This window comes from Lissotriton vulgaris, chromosome 9 (assembly GCF_964263255.1).
Source record: "Lissotriton vulgaris chromosome 9, aLisVul1.2, whole genome shotgun sequence".
In the NCBI taxonomy this organism is placed as follows: domain Eukaryota; kingdom Metazoa; phylum Chordata; class Amphibia; order Caudata; family Salamandridae; genus Lissotriton; species Lissotriton vulgaris.
The window spans coordinates 392,140,331-392,159,193 of NC_141697.1; the positions used below are offsets into that span (position 1 = coordinate 392,140,331).

Genomic DNA, 18,863 nt, shown 5'->3' on the forward strand with positions numbered 1-18,863 from the left:
AAAGTCAGTGGGGAATGGCATTGCTGCTCGAGTAAGTGGGAAGAGTTGAGGCTTTGCTCAATTGATGTGTATGCCCGAGAGTTCGCCGAATCGCACAAATTCCCGAAGGAGCATATTGAGGTTCCGGATCGGGTCTTTCACATATAATGTGACTTCCTTCACATAAAGAGAAATTAATATGGGACGGGGGAAGCATCGAAGGGCCTTTTCTTGATGGTGCTGTCTGAGCTTTGCCACCAGGGGTTCTACTGCCAGGACAAATAGAAGAGGGGAGAGAGGGCAGCCTTGGCGGGTGCCCCGAGTGAGTAGAATAGAAGAGGATGTGTGCCCATTAATTCTCACCCACGCTGTTGTCGAGGCATAAAGGAGGCTTATCCACGATAAAAGCCCAACAAGGAGCTCCATGCATTGAAGAATTGTAAAAAGATAATCCCATTCCACAGAGTCAAAGGCTTTCGTGGCATCCAAAAAGACTGCCACAAGCGCCAATTGGGGGTTAACGTTGTGTAAAATGGAGAATAGTGTGCAAAGGTTATGGGAGGTCGCCCGCCGGGGAACAAAACCTGCCTGATCAGGCAGCACTAACTTCTCCATTAAAAGGCTGAGACGGTTCGCCAGAAGTTTTGCTAGGATCTTTGTATCAGTATTAATGAGGGAGAGAGGCCTGTACGAATCACACTGATCCGCAGGTTTGCCAGGCTTCAGGATAGAGATGATAAATGCCTCTCTCATAGATTCTGGGAGGGTTTGAGATTCCTGAGCCTCCAGATACATCTCCCGCAGCACCGGGATCAGCTGGTCTTTATAGAACTTGCAGAAGTCGATGGGAGGCCATCAGACCCCGGGGCTTTCCCCAAATTCATTCGCATAATTTCCTTGTGAAACTCTTCTCCCTCAAAAGGCGCAGCTAGGAATTCCCGCTGGTGATTCCCCAGACACCCTAGGGCGATGTCTTGCAGAAAGGTAGCAAAATTGGGGGCTCAGCTCTTCGGGAACAGTAGAGATCTCTCTAAAAAGTTGTAAATGTGGGAAGAAAGGCCTGACTATCTCTGTGGCGTTCTCCCGAAGCATCCAGTATGTCAATAATATAGAGAAGCGGCACTGATGAATATCCATCACAAACACTCTGCCGGGCATCTCCCCTTCCTCATATCTAAGATCAGTGAAATATTAACCCGAAAGCGAACTTCCAGCTCGACTGTAGTGGTATATTCAGTGAGTTTTTCGTGAAGTGCGGCCCTCAGTGTGCCCCACGCCTTGCTCTACATATCTGCTTCCAATTGCTTAAGCTCCCCTTCAAGCTGATGTAAGCTACGCCTGATGTCCCGAAGGACCCCAAAACTTTCTGCCACACAGAAACCCCTCACTGTAACTTTAAAAGCTTCCCATAGAGTGCCCATATGTGCGACCGTGCCCTTGTTTCGCTTAAAGAAACTTGCGATTTCCTCCCCCAGCTTCATCTGAAAGATGGTATATAGTAATGCCTCCGGCGCTAGCCTCCAACATAAAGGAGTGGCGATTGAATTGGGGGGTGCTATTTTCATGCATACGGGAGCGTGGTCTGAGATAGTTCTGGCCATATGTTCTATTGTGACTATCCACGGTGCGACCCCACAAGAGACGATCCAATAATTAAGGCGAGACCAAGCGGCACGGGCTGTGGTGTAGTATGTGCCCTCCCTCCCCGCAGGATGTACATGGCGACATGCATCAATGAGTCCGTGTTCAGGGAGCAGGTGTGAGAGAGTTTTGTGTAATGATGAGGTTGAGGGTGTGATCTATCGAGCGACGGTACAATACATTATTTAAATACCCCCCAGATGACATGAGAAGATCCCACTCTAAGGATTTGCCCCCATAGTGAAGTGAAATAGTCCGGGTCGTCAGTGTTTGGGCCATAACAGCAAACCAGTTTAACCAATGGGGTACCCAGCATGCCCCAGAGCATTAAGTGTCTGCCAGATAGGTTGCTAAAAGGCGTGTTTCTCTTAACCACAATCAGTGTGTCCCGTGAATATGTTGAGTATGAGGAGAAGACTCTGTCCGACGCCCATCTGCCTCCAAATGAGGGCAATCGACAGGGGTCTGTGTTTGTCTCTTGGAGCACCGCTATGTGGATCCGATGTCTATCGAGGTAGGCAAGGGTTTGTCCACATTTGCGGGGGTCTCCGAGGACTCTGATATTTCACATGAGTAAATTTATGCGAAGTGTGTCAATGGTTAAGGACATTACAGCGGAGGTGATATGTGGCTAAAGATGTCTTATGGAAATGTCTGTGCATATGTACCACAAAGTGTGCTGGTATGTCTAGCTGCCAATACATTACATTGGAACCATTAAGAAAACAACAACCGCCCCATCCCACCCCCTCCCACAGAAGCACCTCACACGTGCTGGGAATGTACCACCCAAAAAAAAAAAAAAAATACATGGCGATGCAGTCCACTTGCAAGTAGATCCCGTCTGCGCCCGTCCGCGCCTGGCCCGGGCCTAGGGCCACCCCCCCCCTGGCTCTCTCAATCTGCCTCGTCGCATTTATTACTCTGCCACTCAGCTTCAGCGTCTTCGCCCCTCGATCAATCAAACTTGCTCTATCTTCCACCCGATCTCCTTGTCCACCAGCCCAGTTACACACTGCCCTGGCTGTCATAATATGATCCCCTCTAGCCATAAACCCACGGATAGCAAATCTCATACTATGAAAACCCACATCATAGCACTCACGAATGTCCGTTCGCTTGGCAAGCACAGCCAAGACATTCATGAGTTGATCTACGATCACAAAATAGATCTTTTATTCATGACTGAAACATGGATGGGCCAAGCCTCCGATCCGGACCTGGTCATAGCCGTCCCGGCGGGATATACCACCCACAGACTAGATAGGCAAATCAAGAAAAAGGGAGGTGGCATTGCCATTATTGCCCGTGATACCTACATTGTAAGGTTCACTATTATTCCACAGACCTCCTGTGAAGCCATTGAATTCGCTATTAAACTGTCTCCATCTTACACTTTTAAAGGGATCCTCCTCTACCGCCCCCCAGGGCCCAGAAACGACTTTATCGGCTCTTTCAGGTCAATTCTGGAAGTATCTGCATTAGACAATCCTTTCACCATTCTGGGTGACTTTAACTTCCATTTTGATGTCCTTGACAATCCTGATTCAGCTACATTATTAGCCGATTTATCTACATTTGGCCTTGTTCCCCTGGTTCATGCTCCTACGCATGATGGAGGTCACATGTTAGATGGCATTTTTTCCAATGCCACAGGCTTCAAAGTCACACAAATACTCCCGCTAACATGGTCTGACCACCATCTTACTCTGACATCGTTACAAATACATGACCCCTTGTTTAATAAATCCAACTGCATCTCCCGCCAACCATATTTGGCATGGGAGGACATAGATGAATGCAGGTTAAAAAATCTGCTCATAGCTACCACCCCATTGTTATCCACCGACCCTAATACTGCTACTTCCCAATTTTACAACTGGGTTAGTTCAGCAGCCAATGATCTGGTTCAAGTCAAGCAACGGTCACGCAACAGATCTACCCCCTCGGCCCCATGGTACACGGACGAACTACGCATACAAAAGCAACAGTGCCGAAACAGAGAGAGACACTGGCGGAAAGACTACTCTCAGGAATCAAAAGTCCTGTATAAAGAGTCAGTAGCCACATACAAAAATCTCATTATAGACGCCAAGAAAAAGCACTATTGTCATAAAATAGAAACTGCACAAAACTCCAATAAATGTCTATATGAGACTACCAAACAGTTAGCAGGTTCGTCTGTTGACCTAACTCCTCCCCCGTCTCAAGCTCTCTGTGACGCTTTGTCCAAGTTCTTCTTTAGCAAAGTTGACAACATATATCGAATCTTTGCTAATACTGCTACCAGCTCCCATGAGGCCTCTACTCAGCTTGAAGGACCAGTTCTTCATCAGTTTAGAGAGGTCACCTGCTTGCAGGTTCTAAACACCATATCCTCCAATAAATCTGGGTCGGCCTTGGACCCTTGTCCGTTGAAGGTTATACGGCCTATTTTGGATGTAGTTCTCTCATCCATAACAGAAATCTGCAACTCCATGTTTTCCACAGGTACCTATCCGGATACCTTAAAGAAAACACTTATAAAACCACTCCTCAAGAAACCCACCCTTGATAAAGAAGAACTCAAAAGTTACCGGCCCATTGCCAGTTTGCCTCTATTAGCGAAAATAGTGAAAAAAATTATGAACACCCAACTTTCCTTCTTTATCGAGGAGAACAAAAAGCTGGATGAATCGCAGTTTGGCTTCCGCCGATATCATGGAACTGAGACCGCCCTGGTCAAAGCGGCGGATGATATTAGATCTATCCGGGATGCAGGAGGCTCAGCCATCCTGATCCTACTGGACCTATCGGCGGCTTTCGACACGGTCGACCATGCCACCCTGGTCGACCGTGTCGAGAGCATGGGTATCCAAGGCAACGCCAAAAATCTTATTGCCTCCTTCCTGGCTAACAGGACCCAGGTCGTCACTGTGGGACCTTTTGAGTCCTCTCCCTTGTCATTAACTTGCGGAGTTCCTCAGGGCTCATCCCTTAGTCCGACACTCTTTAACATTTATGTGTCGGACCTTGCCAAAGTCATCAGGGCACATGGGATGAGCCTGATGTCCTACGCAGATGACACCCAACTGGTCCTAGCTGTTAAGAACGATGGGCCACAAAAAGCCAATATGCTTAATCAGGGCATGCAGGCAATTGGCGGCTGGATGGCCGACAATTGCCTGAAACTAAACTCTGAAAAATCAGAAGTTGTAGTTTTTGGCAATCTTTCCCCGGAGTGGTCCTCTTCATGGTGGCCTTCGTCTATGGGCCAGCCTCCAGACCCGGTTGATAAGGTCAGGAACCTGGGTGTCATGTTTGACAATCGTCTGAACTTCCTACCTCATGCTAACCAGATCTCCTCCTCAGCCTTTTACAAACTCCGGCTCATTAAGAAAATTCTGCCCTTTTTACCCGAACATCTTGCCAAAACCTTGGTGAGCGCCCTGGTTCTCTCCACCCTAGATTACTGCAACGCCTTGTTTCTAGGTGCTCAGGAGAGAGTGCTAGCTAAAATGCACGTTATCCAGAATGCAGCCGCAAGGCTTCTAGGGCGCATCTCTAAATACCAACCGGTCTCACCAACCATAAGACAACTTCATTGGCTCCCGGTGAAAAAGAGGATTAAGTTTAAGGCATTATGTCTAATATACAAGGCCTTACACAATGCCGGACCAGTGTTCTTCACTCAGAACCTAACCCACTACTGCCCGTCTAGAACACTGCGTTCCTCTAGTTCCTCTGATCTGGTGGTCCCACAAACTAAAACTGTCAACTGGGGTGACAGACGATTCCTGGTAGCTGCACCGAAACTGTGGAACACACTCCCTCACTCAATTAAGACCAGCTCCTCCCTCTGGTCTTTCCGGAAAAGCCTTAAAAACTGGCTTTTCAATCTTTGATTTCCACCATCCTCTGTACTTCAGTGCCTCCACGGGTTAAACATTGCAGTTACCTAGCGCCGAGATGCCTTAGGGCCGTCGTTCGCGCTTTACAAATGTTGTTATAAATAAAATAAATAAATAAATAATTCATCCCAAAGAAAAAACACAATAATCAAGGGGGAATACCCATATGGGGGGTCACACAAGGAGATGATGGACGGAGCGCTGAAACTTTTCCGAAACTCACCCCCAGTGACAAATCTGGGTTGAATCCATCATCATTCTTTAGCTCACTTCGCCACCTCAGTTCAGACCCAGCTATATGCAAATCAGTCTTGACCATGTGCCTCATGGGAACAGTCCAGCCCGAACTGCCAAGCAGTTCTTCCCTGAACCAGAAACAAGCATCCTGGGACCAGTTTCTGTGTAACACCCTTCATCAGCAAGGCTAGCTTGAATCCAGTGGAAAAGTGAGCAAGGGACCCACGTCTGGGCATACCCTGCCAACTTAGGGCGAACAAAGCTAACACAAGGAGATGATGGATGGAGCGCTGAAACTTTTCAGACACTCACCCCAAGTCACAGATCTGGGTTGAATCCATCATCATTCTTTAGCTCACTTCGACCCTTAAGTTCATATGGGGTGATCACCAGAGCAGCAGGAAAACCTCCCTTCCCTCAGTCCTGCCCAGGCAGTGTCACAAACCCCCCAGAGGGAATTGAGGTGACAAGGAAGGGTGCTTTACATAGTTCAGTTACAAACCATCTGCCTCATGTGTGTATACCCACCCAAACAAAAACGCAGAGTCTGCACTCCAGAGAAACACTTATCTGTTCATGTCGAGTAGATGACAGTGCAACACTTCGGAGAGGAGCGGCGCCCTCCATACAAAGTGCATAGTCTTCAGATACTCAGATTCTGCACCGAACAACCGGATTTTAATCAATCAGGATTTCACCACTGTCAAGGAGGGCGTACCACGAAGAAGTAATTTGTTGAGACAATCACTCAGTGTGAGGAGAAAGTGATCTAGATGTGTGGTCATCAGAGGTGCTCCTAGGAGAGCGGTGTTGGACAGATATAAGGAACTCTACCACCTGGTGTGGATTGTTGAAAATGGAGTGTTTGCCATAGTGGGAAACTCATAATTGCGCTGGGTATCGGAGTGCATACTCGATCTGCGCTGAGCGTAGTTTTTACTTGACTCCATGGAATTTTCAGCGCTTCCTCCACCGCGACGGTGAAATCATGGAAGATGGGGAACTCAACGGTTTCATATCGTAGCATCTTATGATCACAGGCCAGCTTCAGCGCAGCATCCTGGTCTTGATAATTAAGGAGCCAAGACACAATAGGTCGGGTGGTCCGCCATGAGGGGGACGCAGCCCAAGGGAGCGGTGTGCCCTCTCCACAATAATCTGCGCAGAGAACAGGTTGTCCTCGCAGGCACCTGGCATTAGTCGTTCAACATACTCGTCCATGCGGCCCATGTTGGTGCTTTCCGGTATACCTAATATTCAGATGTTATTCTGGCGGCTGCGGGCTTCAAGGTGTTCATTCTTGGCATCGATGACTTTAAGAAGGTTTTCCTTTTGCGACATATGAAGCTGCAGCTGCAAAGTGGTATCCTCATTATCTGATATACTTCGCTCTTCTTCTTTGTTCTTCCCATCATGCTTGTCCACCTTCTGCACTAGGAAGTCCAATCGGCTGTTCATTGTGTCCAACTTCCCTGAAAGGTCAGTCAGGCTATGTTGCATGGCAAGGAGCAGCATTTTAACCTCGTCCCCGGGGGGCGAAGCCTGCTCCTGCGATGCCTCTCCAACAGACTGGATTGAGTCCTCTGAGGCAGAGTGCATGGCAACTTTCTTGGCATCAAACACCAGTCTATGCTGGCGGCTATCCGGCTTCCCCATTGCAGCAGCAGAAAAGTAGGGGCACAGGAGAGGAAGCTCCAGAATCTGGGATCTACTCCTCGGGGGCGACCTCGTATCTCAGAGACGGGCAGGGAGTTTTGGCAATCTTGGATAGGGGGGCCTCAAAGCCAAATCAATACATGGGGGCAGGTCCTCCTTTATAGCTGCATTTTGAGACCCCCTGGGTTACCAGAGAGCCCCTCTCACCAACAGATAAGGGACCCTGCCTGAGCTAGGATGAGGCCCATGCAACGAGATCCATGCAGCGCCCTCCGCTGGTACACTGAACAGTAGCACATCAGCGCCCACCAGGTAGTGGCATGTCTTCCACAGTGGCGGATCCACAGAGTTGGAATGCACAGTAGTGTGTAATCGGTCGAGTGGGATGAGTGCCCCATAGACCACAATAGTTGACTGCTCACAGCACACGTTCTCCTCCCCATCACGGGTACAGCGCGGGGCGCCCCCATAGCAGTTGGATGGTCAATACACTGTTCTGTATTAAGCCTCACAGCAGTGGGATAGTGGCAACAAGTAAAGTAGGTTGGACTAGTTCCCTCTGAGGCGCAGTACGGTGGGTCAGTATGCAAGGGTGGTCTATGGAAATCAGGGCTGCGTTCCGTATGACAAGCACAGCAGTCTCCGCACAATCTCCAAAGGCCGCCAACACCCAGTGTGAGCCTCCCGCGGCATCTAGTACAGGAGCGTCGGAGCCGGGGATTGGAGTATTTTGGAGAGGGTTTCTGTCCCATGCCCCTCGGTCAGAAGAGCTCTAAGAGGCCCAGCACGGCAACAGCCTCTCACTTTCCTCCTAGTGCGCCAGCCACCGGGGGCCTGCCGACCACATGGGCTCCACAGAGCTCGAGTGCCTCCCGCAGCAGGGCAGAGTTCCAGGCGTCCGACGACGTCCATCTTGCTTTGCCCTTCCGCCGGCCCAGGTGTCCACAGGGACAGACCTCTGCCCTCACAAAAGGCTCTGGAAGTAGCGGGTTGGTAGAGGAGCAGTTTCCAGGGTCTGCAAACAGGATTAGCAGGCAGTGACAGAGGATAACTGCAGGATCATGCTGCCAAGCAGCCAGAGCCTCACTAGCGTGCGGCCATCTTGGTCATGTGCCACCTAGGGCCCCCCTTGTAGCTTAAAATCTTATTACAATATCAGACCCTGTCCAGTGGCCAGATTTACTAATCTTTCATGCAACACAGTGCAGCTAGGCAACTTGATGCATTGCATGAAGGGGGAGAGCACAAATGTACCATATCTAGTAAGAAATGGTGCACTTCTGCTCTCTGATAGCACTGAAACACTTGAAGCTGCCTAACTCCAACACAAGCACACTTGCACCATTGCCTGTTTTACCTGAAGAATTGTTTTTGTGTAGGAAGGGATACTTTCCTGCACACAAAAAAAAATCCCTCAAGGCATTTTCCTTTTTCTATGTATGCTGCAGAATGCATCACACATAGAAAGAGAAAATACAAGGAGAAAAAAAGTTTTGACTCCTCATTAAGCCATCCTCTGGGAGGCGTAGGGATTTCACGCAATACCAGGTTTACAAACATAGAATGGAAAAGTAACACAAGGCAGCGTACGTCCCTGCTTTGTCTTTCATTTCTTTACAAAGCCACACAAGGCAGCGTAAATCGTTCCTTGTGTAGCTTTGGAACTATCTACTAGCCTTTTAAGTGTCATTTCCAATTGGGAAAAGATAGAGATTTTTAGTTTGGTGTCCTGACTTATAATTTAGAATCACAACTTATGATGAAGTTGGATTTGAAATGGTAAGTCTGGAAATGACACTTTTAGAAAGCTGGCACTGGCAAATCATAAGAAATTACCATAGGAGCATAGAAGACAGTGTACCTGCCCCCTACTACATATTATGCTGTCATTTAGGTATTCCCTGTATGGTACAGGAGCCTCTTCACTCCTTCTACTGATGTTAGGGTAGTTTCTAACATAAACAGGATCGTGACCTCTGTTGAGGGTTTTACCACTTATAAATATTTCCCTCAGAGCCACCTGGCCTTCATGGTCGATGCAGAGCAGGGCTTTCTTCTGCACTGTGATGCTGGGTCCCAGGCCACCCCCACGCCGTACGGCTCCTCCACTGTGACCACGTCTTGCCCCCGGCACCGCAGGTTCGCCCCAGCTTCCCCCTACTGCTCGTTTTCCCGCTGTTGCCCACCTGTGAATCGTGGTTATTTCCTTTCAATTGTTGTTTCATGCTCCGTCTTCCTGCTGTTGCCCACCTGTGACTTATGCTCTAATCTTTATCTTTTTGTTCCTGTTATTGCGTAGTTGTTCTTATCCCTGACCTCTGTGTGTTCTCCCGCTCCCCGCTTCCCGCCGCGCTCCCTTGCGGCCCGCCCCTTTTTCCTGTTACCCCTGCCCATTGGCCGCCCCGCTCCCGCCTCCCAGCTGCTCCTCCCTCCCACTTCGCCTCTTATGCCTAAGGCAAGCCCGTCTGCACCCGTCCGCTCCTGGACCGCGCCCAGCGCCAGGACCCCTGGCCCTCGACGTTGCCAGCCTACCCGACGGACTTACGACACCGCCACCCTCCACGCACTCAACACCAGCCAGAACCCCACCTGCTACCGAGCATACCCGAAACGCACCCACGGACCCTTCACCTGCCAAGCCTGCAAATTCGCCTGCCTCCAAACCTGCACCGTACCCGCCAAGCCAGCCACCAGCAACAATCACCTCAAGTGCATCCTGCTCAACACCCGCTCCGTCCCTAGGCACGCCATCGAACTCTGGAACCTCCTCGACACTACATCACCAGACGTGGCCTTCCTCACAGAAACCTGGATGAACGCCTCCCCAGCCCCCGACATCGCCATAGCCATCCCGGATGGCTACAAGATCACCCGGAGGGACCGCGCCAACCAAACCGGAGGAGGCATCGCCATCGTCCACAGAAACACCATCCGAATCACAACCAACTCCGACGACACCCACACCGCCGCCGAGCACCTTCACTTCCAGATACACACCGACCCCAAGACCACCTTCAGAGGCAGTCTCATCTACAGACCCTCGGGACCACGCACACAATTCAGCGAAGCCATCGCAGACTTCGTCAGCCCGCACGCCCTAACCTCTGCAGACTACATCCACCTAGGAGACCTCAACTTCCACTTGGAGAACAACAATGACAGCAACACCGCCGCCCTGCTGGACAACCTTGCCAACCTTGGACTCAAGCAACTGGTGAACACCCCGACCCAGTACGCCGGCCACACGCTTCACCCCATCTTCTCCTCCAGCAAGCACATCTCCTTCAGCCACTCCACCCGACTACACTGGACAGATCACAGCTGCGTCCACTTCAACTTTAGGAGAACCACGACCCACCACCACCCGCAACAGGTTCCCTGCAGAAACTGGAGCAAGATCACCGCCGACCAGCTCACCACCTCCCTCAGACAGAACCCTCCCACCAACACGACAGACCCCAACGAAGCAGCAGGCAACCTCACACAGTGGCTCACCAACTGCACCGATGCCCTCGCACCACTGAAGAACCTCCCCCAACAGACACAGCAGCAAGAAAGCCTCCTGGTTCACCAACGACCTCAAAAACTCCAAGAAAACCTGCCGCACCCTCGAGAAAGCCTGGCGCCACGACCAGACAACAAGAAACATGACAGCCCTCAAGAACGCCACCCGCTAACACCACCAGCTGATCCGCACCACCAAAAGGACCACATTCAAAGAACGACTGGACAACAACTCCCACAACAGCAAGGAACTCTTCAGCATCGTTAAAGAGCTCTCCAGCCCCAGTGCCTGCAACAATGACATCATACCCTCGCAAGACCTCGTTCTTTCACTGCAAGATCGTCGACATACACAGCAGCTTCGACACATAGGCCACGCACCCAACAACCATTCCAGCACCCCCCACCACCACCATCTGCACCTGGACCTCGGTCAGCACCGAAGATACCACCCGCATGATGAGCACTCCGGCTCCCCAACCAATCCTTGCCCACACCACATCTTCAACAAAGCCAACTCCATCATCGCACCCCAACTCTGGGACATCATTAACTGCTCCTTCACATCCGCCACCTTCCCGGAGAACTGGAAACACGCCGAGCTCAGCACCCTTCTGAAGAAACCCACCCCGGATCCCACGGACCTCAAGAACTTCCGCCCCCTCTTACTCCTCCCTTTCCCGGCCAAAGTCATCGAGAAGACCGTCAACAAACAACTATCCGCCTTCCTCGAGACAAACGGATCCCTCGACCATTCGCAGTCTAGTTTCCGAGCAAACCACAGCACCGAGATCGCCCTTATCGCAGCCACCGACAACATCAGGTCCCTGCTCGACAACGGGGAAACAGCTGCTCTCATGCTCCTGGACCTCTCAGCAGCCTTCGACACTGTATGCCACCGCACCCTAGTACAGCGCCTCAGCAACATCAGAATCCAAGGAAAGGCCCTGGAGTGGATCATCTCGTTCCTCGCCGGCAGAACCCAGAGAGTCCGCCTCCCCCGTTCCGGTCGGCGGCCACCGAAGTCATCTGCGGCATCCCGCAAGGATTTTCGCTCAGCCCCATCCTCTTCAACGTCTACATGAGCCCCCTCGCAGCCATCGCACGCCAACACAACCTTAACATCATCTCCTACGCAGATGACACCCAGCTGATCCTTTCCCTCACCAACGACCCTGCCACCGCCAGAGCCAGCCTCCAGGAAGGAATGAGAGACGTCGCAGAATGGATGAAGCTCAGCCGATTGAAACTGAACTCAGACAAGACAGAAGTCCTCATCCTGGGAACATCCCCCTCCGCCTGGGACGACTCCTGTTGGCCTCCAGCCCTGGGCACCGCCCCCAAGCCAACCGACCAATGCACGCAACCTGGGCGTCATACTGGACTCCTCCCTTACCATGACCACGCAAGTCAACGCTGTCTCGTCATCCTGTTTCAACACCCTGCGCATGCTCCGAAAGATCTTCCGTTGGATCCCCACCAACACCAGGAAGACTGTCACCCAGGCCCTCGTTACCAGCCGACTGGACTACGGAAACGCGGGAACCACAGCCAAACTCCAGAAAAGACTCCAGCGCATACATAACGCTTCTGCACGACTCATCCTGGACATCCCCCGCCACAGCCACATCTCTCCCCACCTGAAAGACTTGCACTGGCTCCCCATCAGCAAGAGAATCACGTTCAGACTCCTCACCCACGCACACAAGGCTCTCCACGACATGGGACCCAAATACCTCAAAAACCGCCTCACATTCTACACTCCCACCCGCCAGCTCCGCTCCGCCTGCCTCGCCCTCGCCACCGTCCCACGCATTCGCAGAACCACCGTCGGAGGAAGATCCTTCTCCTACCTGGCAGCCAAGACATGGAACTCCCTCCCCACCCACCTACGAATGACCCAGGACCATCTCTCCTTCAGGAAACAGCTCAAGACCTGGCTCTTCGAGCAGTAGCGGCTCCCCTCCCAGCGCCTTGAGACCCTTGTGGGTGAGTAGCGCGCTTTACAAATTCCTGATTGATTGATTGATTGATTGGGTCGCACACTGGGGATGATTGTAGTCGACACAAGGCGTGGCTTGTGGACTCTGCCCACCACTAGGCAGCACGATCCAGGAGCGGGATAGGCCGGTCCCTTCGGCTCAGCAGGAATACTCCTCACTGCCAGAGCACAACGCAGCAAAGTTGGCACAAGTCAGTTCCGGCTTCTACTTAAAAGGCCACTTCCTCCTGACTCTGTGGCTCAGCGATGAACTCTGATGTCGCGAGGCAAATAACCACAGCAATCCTCAGGCCTCTCAGACTGCTGATCATGCGCTAGGCTGGTCAGAAAAGCAGCGCTCAGCACATGCCCACTCTGGGACAAAGGGGCCATCCACAGCATTCCCAGAGTGCTGAGTGGAAGGACACAGGGCATGCCCCAGAGCGGAGCCAAGTTGCTTAATGTGGTATCCTCCAGGACCCTAGGCTTCCCATATGAGCTGGGGTGGGGGAAGCAGCCAACCAGCTCCTGGAGAACAACTAGGGGGTCACTAAAGCAGAACAAATGCAGACAGACAAGCACAAGGGTCCTTGTAGAAAAGTGACAGTTCTCAGCCCCAGCAGGCAGCAGGTCAGCACTACAGAGCAATTTAAGTCCAATGGTGGTTCCTCCTATCAGTCCTCTGGCAATGTGCAGCATGTAGAGCCAGCAACGTGTGGTTATAAGTCCCACACAGTGTCTAAAAACATGGGGTCAGAACCCCTGTACCGATACTCAAAATGTCTATGATCTGGGCAGTGGTGGCTCCTCTGTACTGGTGGAGGAGCCTCGCCCCACTGCTTTAAAGCAGAGCAAATAACAGAAACATAAAATGATATAACTTTTAGTTATTATCATTTTATATTTCTGTGCTGCTTTGCGAGCAGGCAGGAAGGTGGAGCTGCTCTGCTCTCGGAGCAGAGTGGAGGAGGAATGGTTTGCCCACTCCTATGTGCACATGACTCTGTGTCCGGCCTCTTGGGACTGGCCAAACAGTCATGTGCGCTTTCCCGGTTCTGCAGCCTGCGTAGAGAACATGCCCAGGCCCCCATTCCCCGGCTGAGCATCGGACCACGACGCTCAGACAAATCACAATGCTGCCCTGCAGCATTGAGATTGGTTAGGGGATCTGGCTGTGCTTCCTGTTCCTGAAGTCCAACGGAGGAGAGCAGGAGCAGAGATGAGGGACCTGGCGGCAAGATAAGTGTTTTTATTTTTACATTGCGCCAACCCCCCCCCCCCCCGCCTCCACCTGCACCCACCTTGCCACCTGCGAGCCGTGCTGGCCTCCACTGGATCTGGGGTACCTTCAAAAGAAACCTTAGAAGTGCACAACACCCCCTTTTAACTCAGCCCTGGCTCAAGCGAACGGTAGGAGATAAACAAGACCTTTCGTTGGGGGCAGGACATGGCCTATACAAATGTAAGTGCACCCCGCCTTCCTCTCTCCCAGACCAGGAAGTCCATTCAGTATGCAGACGAATGCAGAATCAACACAGTTACACCCAACCCTCCCTTTGTGATGGCTGTCTGGAAAGTATGCACAAAGTGTAGCTGTCAACCAGGCTCAGACGTGGATTGGAGTCAGGCTGCAAAGCATATAGTCATAAGCACACCACGCCTTTCAGACCGGGAATTAACGCTAAAGTACCTACAAGGGAATTCACTATGTTAGCCTATAAGAGAAGTAGGCCTCACAGCAGTTTAAAACCAAATAGGCTGTTTGTTACTACCAGGGCATGCAACATAATCAAGGTGAATGCTCTACCTTTTATCTACACAGTCCCTGCCCATAGGGCTACATTGGGCCTACCATAGGGTGACCTATATGTAGTAAAATGGGAGTTTAAGACTTGACAAGTAACTTTAAATGCCAAGTCAAAGTGGCTGTAAACTGTAAATGCAGGGCCTGCCTTGGCAGACCAAAGGCAGGTTTGAAAGGCTACTTCTGTAGGTGTCATACGCAGTGCTGCAGGCCCACTAGTATCAATTAATTTGCAGTACCTGAGTATATGAGATACCACTATACAAGGGACTTACAAGTAAATTAAATAGGCCAAACAGGTGTAAACAAATCATACCATGCTTGAAAGGAGAGAGACAATTCACTTTAGCACTGATTAGCAGTGGTAAAGTACTCAGAGTCCTAATGTCAACAAAAAGAGGGTCAGAAAAATACAGAAGGAAAGCAAAACGTTTGGAGATAGCCCTTCAAAAAGGGCCATTCCAACAGTCTTGTATTAGATTAACTGTTACAATCTACAAAATAATTAACAAGAATTGTGATTGAACAATAAATATTTATTTTCTCTATTTACCATGTGGGATATCCCTAAATTGTCAACGATCCTCATAGCTAATCATTCTTATATTTTTCAATAGGCCTTACTATACATACTTTCCGTTTTCTCTGGGGCCACGTTCCTGCATCGGACAGATATTTGCCCAGGTAAGAAACTAAAAAATATATATTTTACCGCACTCTAAATGAAATCTAAAGTCCTGCAACGATGTAGTCTATTCTGGAAAGTTGTGCGTACACGTGTGTCACTCTGCTAAGAAATGCAGAAATCTTTTACATTTTTCATAATTAACATTTTCTGACGAGAATTTCGTCATGCTGGTGCTCAATTTAGAATCCCACATATAAGGGAGTCAGCTTTTTAGCACGGGCTAAATAAAAATGCTGTGTGTTATGTTTCATGGGCAGGGGTATACTCTGCTAAGGAAGTACAGAGGGGCAACTGGCAGAGTGGAAGCCAGTGAGAACATCAGGGGCCTCATCATAAAAGATTTTACTTGTGCTATTTCATGTGTTTTGTGGTAAGTTAAAGGCAGTGCTTGTTGCAAACATCTTTCACCACCTTATTATGGAAGCAGGTTTGTGAAGGTGGTAATGAGTTACAAGAATGTTTTTGCACATTTGTTGTGTTCAATATCAAAGAGGGAGGGAAGAGGAAATGGAGTCCATTCAGTTCCCCTACGCGAGTAATTGGTAATCAAAAAGAGAATGGACACTGGTATCTGCAAAAACCAAATAGTTTTTTTATCGAGAACCCTCATAGACTTCCTGGAATCGTGTCGTAGCGGTATATCTTTTTTCCGCCCCCTCAGGAGTCATGGCATAGTCATTGGGTTAACGATTAACGTGCAGGGTGCCTGCCTCACCAGAGGCTACTTCTGGTATTTACAGAAGTGTCCAGAAATGAAAAGTGGGTAGAAAAACTGTTAAAATTAATGAATAGATCAAAAAGTGAACTTTATTTACAAAGACTAATCACTAAGCTTAAAAACCTGTTGTGATATACTGGTAGTCGAGTTATTGAACTACCATATCGTTTTCAAAAAAGTGTCGACATGTTTCAGCTCTCGGGGCCCTACAGGGTCAGGGGAGCTTTCGTCAGGACAAGGACAAGAAACAAACATACATGGAATTACACACACTATTTGTGTGGTACGAATGCTGATGGCATGGAATTTCCAAGCTTTTTGATTGAGTTTTTAGGCGTCAACAGGGACTGGGAGTCGCTCCTGGAGTTTCACCATGCGGCCCGGATTTCGTGCCTAGTGCTGACTCTGCCCCTGGATCCATGTGGCATTTTGCTGTGGTGGTGATGGGTTCTGTTGTTGTTTGTACTGCTATGTTTATTGCAGCATTATTAAAATGTGCTGTTGTGTGCTATTGTGATTGGGATGTTGCGTTTTATTTTGACATTTTCGTTGTGGTGTGTCTTGTTGTTTTGTTATGTTGCTATGTCGTGCTGTCAGGGCCAAACTAGGAACCGAAACCGGCTGTGGCAAACTGCTCAACCGTCGCCCCCCCCCGCCCCCGGTGTGAGGGGGGTGCAACCGAGCAGTTTGAGAGGGCCGGTTTCGGTCGATTTTTACAGGGGGGCAATATTACCGATCCCCGGTAACAAAAATGGCCCCCCAGGGGCCCAAAACCGGCCCCCACCCTAGCGGCCCACCAGGAAAACGCCCAGTGCCCGCTACAGCCAGTCCGGCCCTGCGTGCTGTTCACTTTAGATACATCAATAAATACTGCTACATTTCCAACCAAAAGCAGCACATTCTTTTTAGGTTCCGGTGACAAGAAACGATTTGCCACTTTTTTATATGGTAAAAATACCATAGTTCCTGCTATTTAGATACCAGTCAGCCCAAAACTGAGGCAGAGATTGAGTCTTATCTTAGCGCCCCTAGTGCTCATTTTATGTAATACGGCCAGGTCTCCTTTACCCTGCTCTGCATTCTAAAAAAGGTCAGTAATTCTTCGAGATGGCTGGCAGACTAATGCATACCATACCATAGGACTGGCATAGAGCAACCTAATTTTCCTGTCGGGCATGTCTATTGTGTATTCTTTCCATAGAGATATGCTGTTATTTTCCTTAGTAGGACACGCCCCTATTTGCAATTAAATGCATAACTATAAAGGAGATTTCCTTTTTTGAATTGCGGTTATTTGATTTGTGCCACCTACATTTATATATATTCACCTGTCATTTCACTATAACCTTTAACGCACTTACAAAAATGTCAATTGTGTTGTCTGATATGTTAATCAAACATGTTTAAAAAAAATAAGTGGCTTAAGAACCCAGAGTCACAAATCTTTAAAATTCCATATCATAGAGGCCCAGATTGCAATAAAAACATTATAATTTGGTCACCTTCCGCAGGGGCGGCTCTAGGCTCATGGCGGCCCTAGGCAGGGAGCGTAGGTAGGGGGCCCCGGAAGAGGGGGTCCGGGCGGGCTGGAGCTCGGAGGCCAGAGAAGAAGGGGGGGGGGGGTCAGGGTGTTTGGAAGTGGAACAGAGCCGGAGGCCGCCAAATCCCTGCCAGGGGCCGCCACGCAAATATGTAACCATCCTCAGAGGATTATTATATTAAAGATATATATTGGCGTGGTGGCCCCTGGAGTTTGGTGGCCCTGTGCAGGTGCACAGCTTGCACATGCCTAAGGCCGCCCTGTGTAGTTTATTACATGGATGAATAAAGCTTCTATATTGAGCAGTGGGCACAGAAAGTCAAGGACAATGCAATGAGAAAACAGAGAGAAATTCCTATTGACTTGAATGACAGTCTGAAGAAGCGCCAAGAAAGTGATGAATTAATCACAAATATCCAGCACTAAACTATTGTGGCTGCGAGCAGAGTGATACTTTTCAATATTATTTGAATACATGTTTTAACGTGGTAGATTTAGACTGTTAGTTAAACTCGTGTTATTCAACATGAACACATAAAAACACATTTTCTACAGGTTGTTTTGATTTTGGTGTATTTAGATAATTTAAAATGAAGCACAATTGTAAATCCGGGTCTCATATATATTCACTTTTCATTTGTTAATCTCTGCTTCGTGTCTTTTGTTCCCCAAGATGGAGGCTAAAGTGGTGATGGCAAAGCTTTTGCAGAGATTTGAGTTTGAACTGGTCCCAGGACAGAGCTTCAAGATTATGGACACTGGCTCACTTAGGCCACATGATGGTGTGATCTGCAGAATAACACCCAGAAGAAATACAAAGGGCTCCAAGTGATTGACATGTTGTGTGTTTGTTTTTCTATGTGTCCAGTTAAACGTTTGCATTCTAGTTTCTAATCGACAAACATTTTTTTGACCAGTAGAAATGTGCCTGCCACACTGAGATGAACTTCTTTGTGTGGCTTCGATGATTGAAGTTTATCTAGTGAATAATAAAACGTAATTCTCCGTTTAAATCTCACTTACCTTTGTGGCTGTCAAGTAACCTCTAACCGTTGAAACCGCCGACTGAAAGGGTCCTTTGTTAAGTGTGTCTGCAACAAAATGTCAGATAGAGGAAGTGGCAACAAATAGCTTGTCACCCTTGCCCTGCCCCATGACATAAATGTTCTCCTTTTTGGTAGTGAGCGGCTAGAGGAATGGAAACAAGTGGAATCAGGCGACAAGA

At 49.3% G+C, this 18,863-nt stretch overlaps 1 protein-coding gene across 2 annotated transcripts in view; it reads left to right on the forward strand.

Annotated features, from left to right (window-relative positions):
- The window catches only part of LOC147690173 (cholesterol 24-hydroxylase-like), a 288,449-nt gene extending 269,793 nt beyond the window's left edge, over window positions 1-18,656 (forward strand). For both annotated transcript variants that reach the window (XM_086937766.1, XM_086937767.1), the window contains exons 14-15: window positions 15,310-15,376; window positions 18,312-18,656. In XM_086937766.1, the coding sequence (XP_086793892.1) occupies window positions 15,310-15,376; window positions 18,312-18,470 (226 nt within the window). In that variant the 3' untranslated portion in view covers window positions 18,471-18,656. The remainder of the gene's footprint in view (window positions 1-15,309; window positions 15,377-18,311) is intronic.
- The last annotated feature ends 207 nt before the right edge of the window (window positions 18,657-18,863 follow it).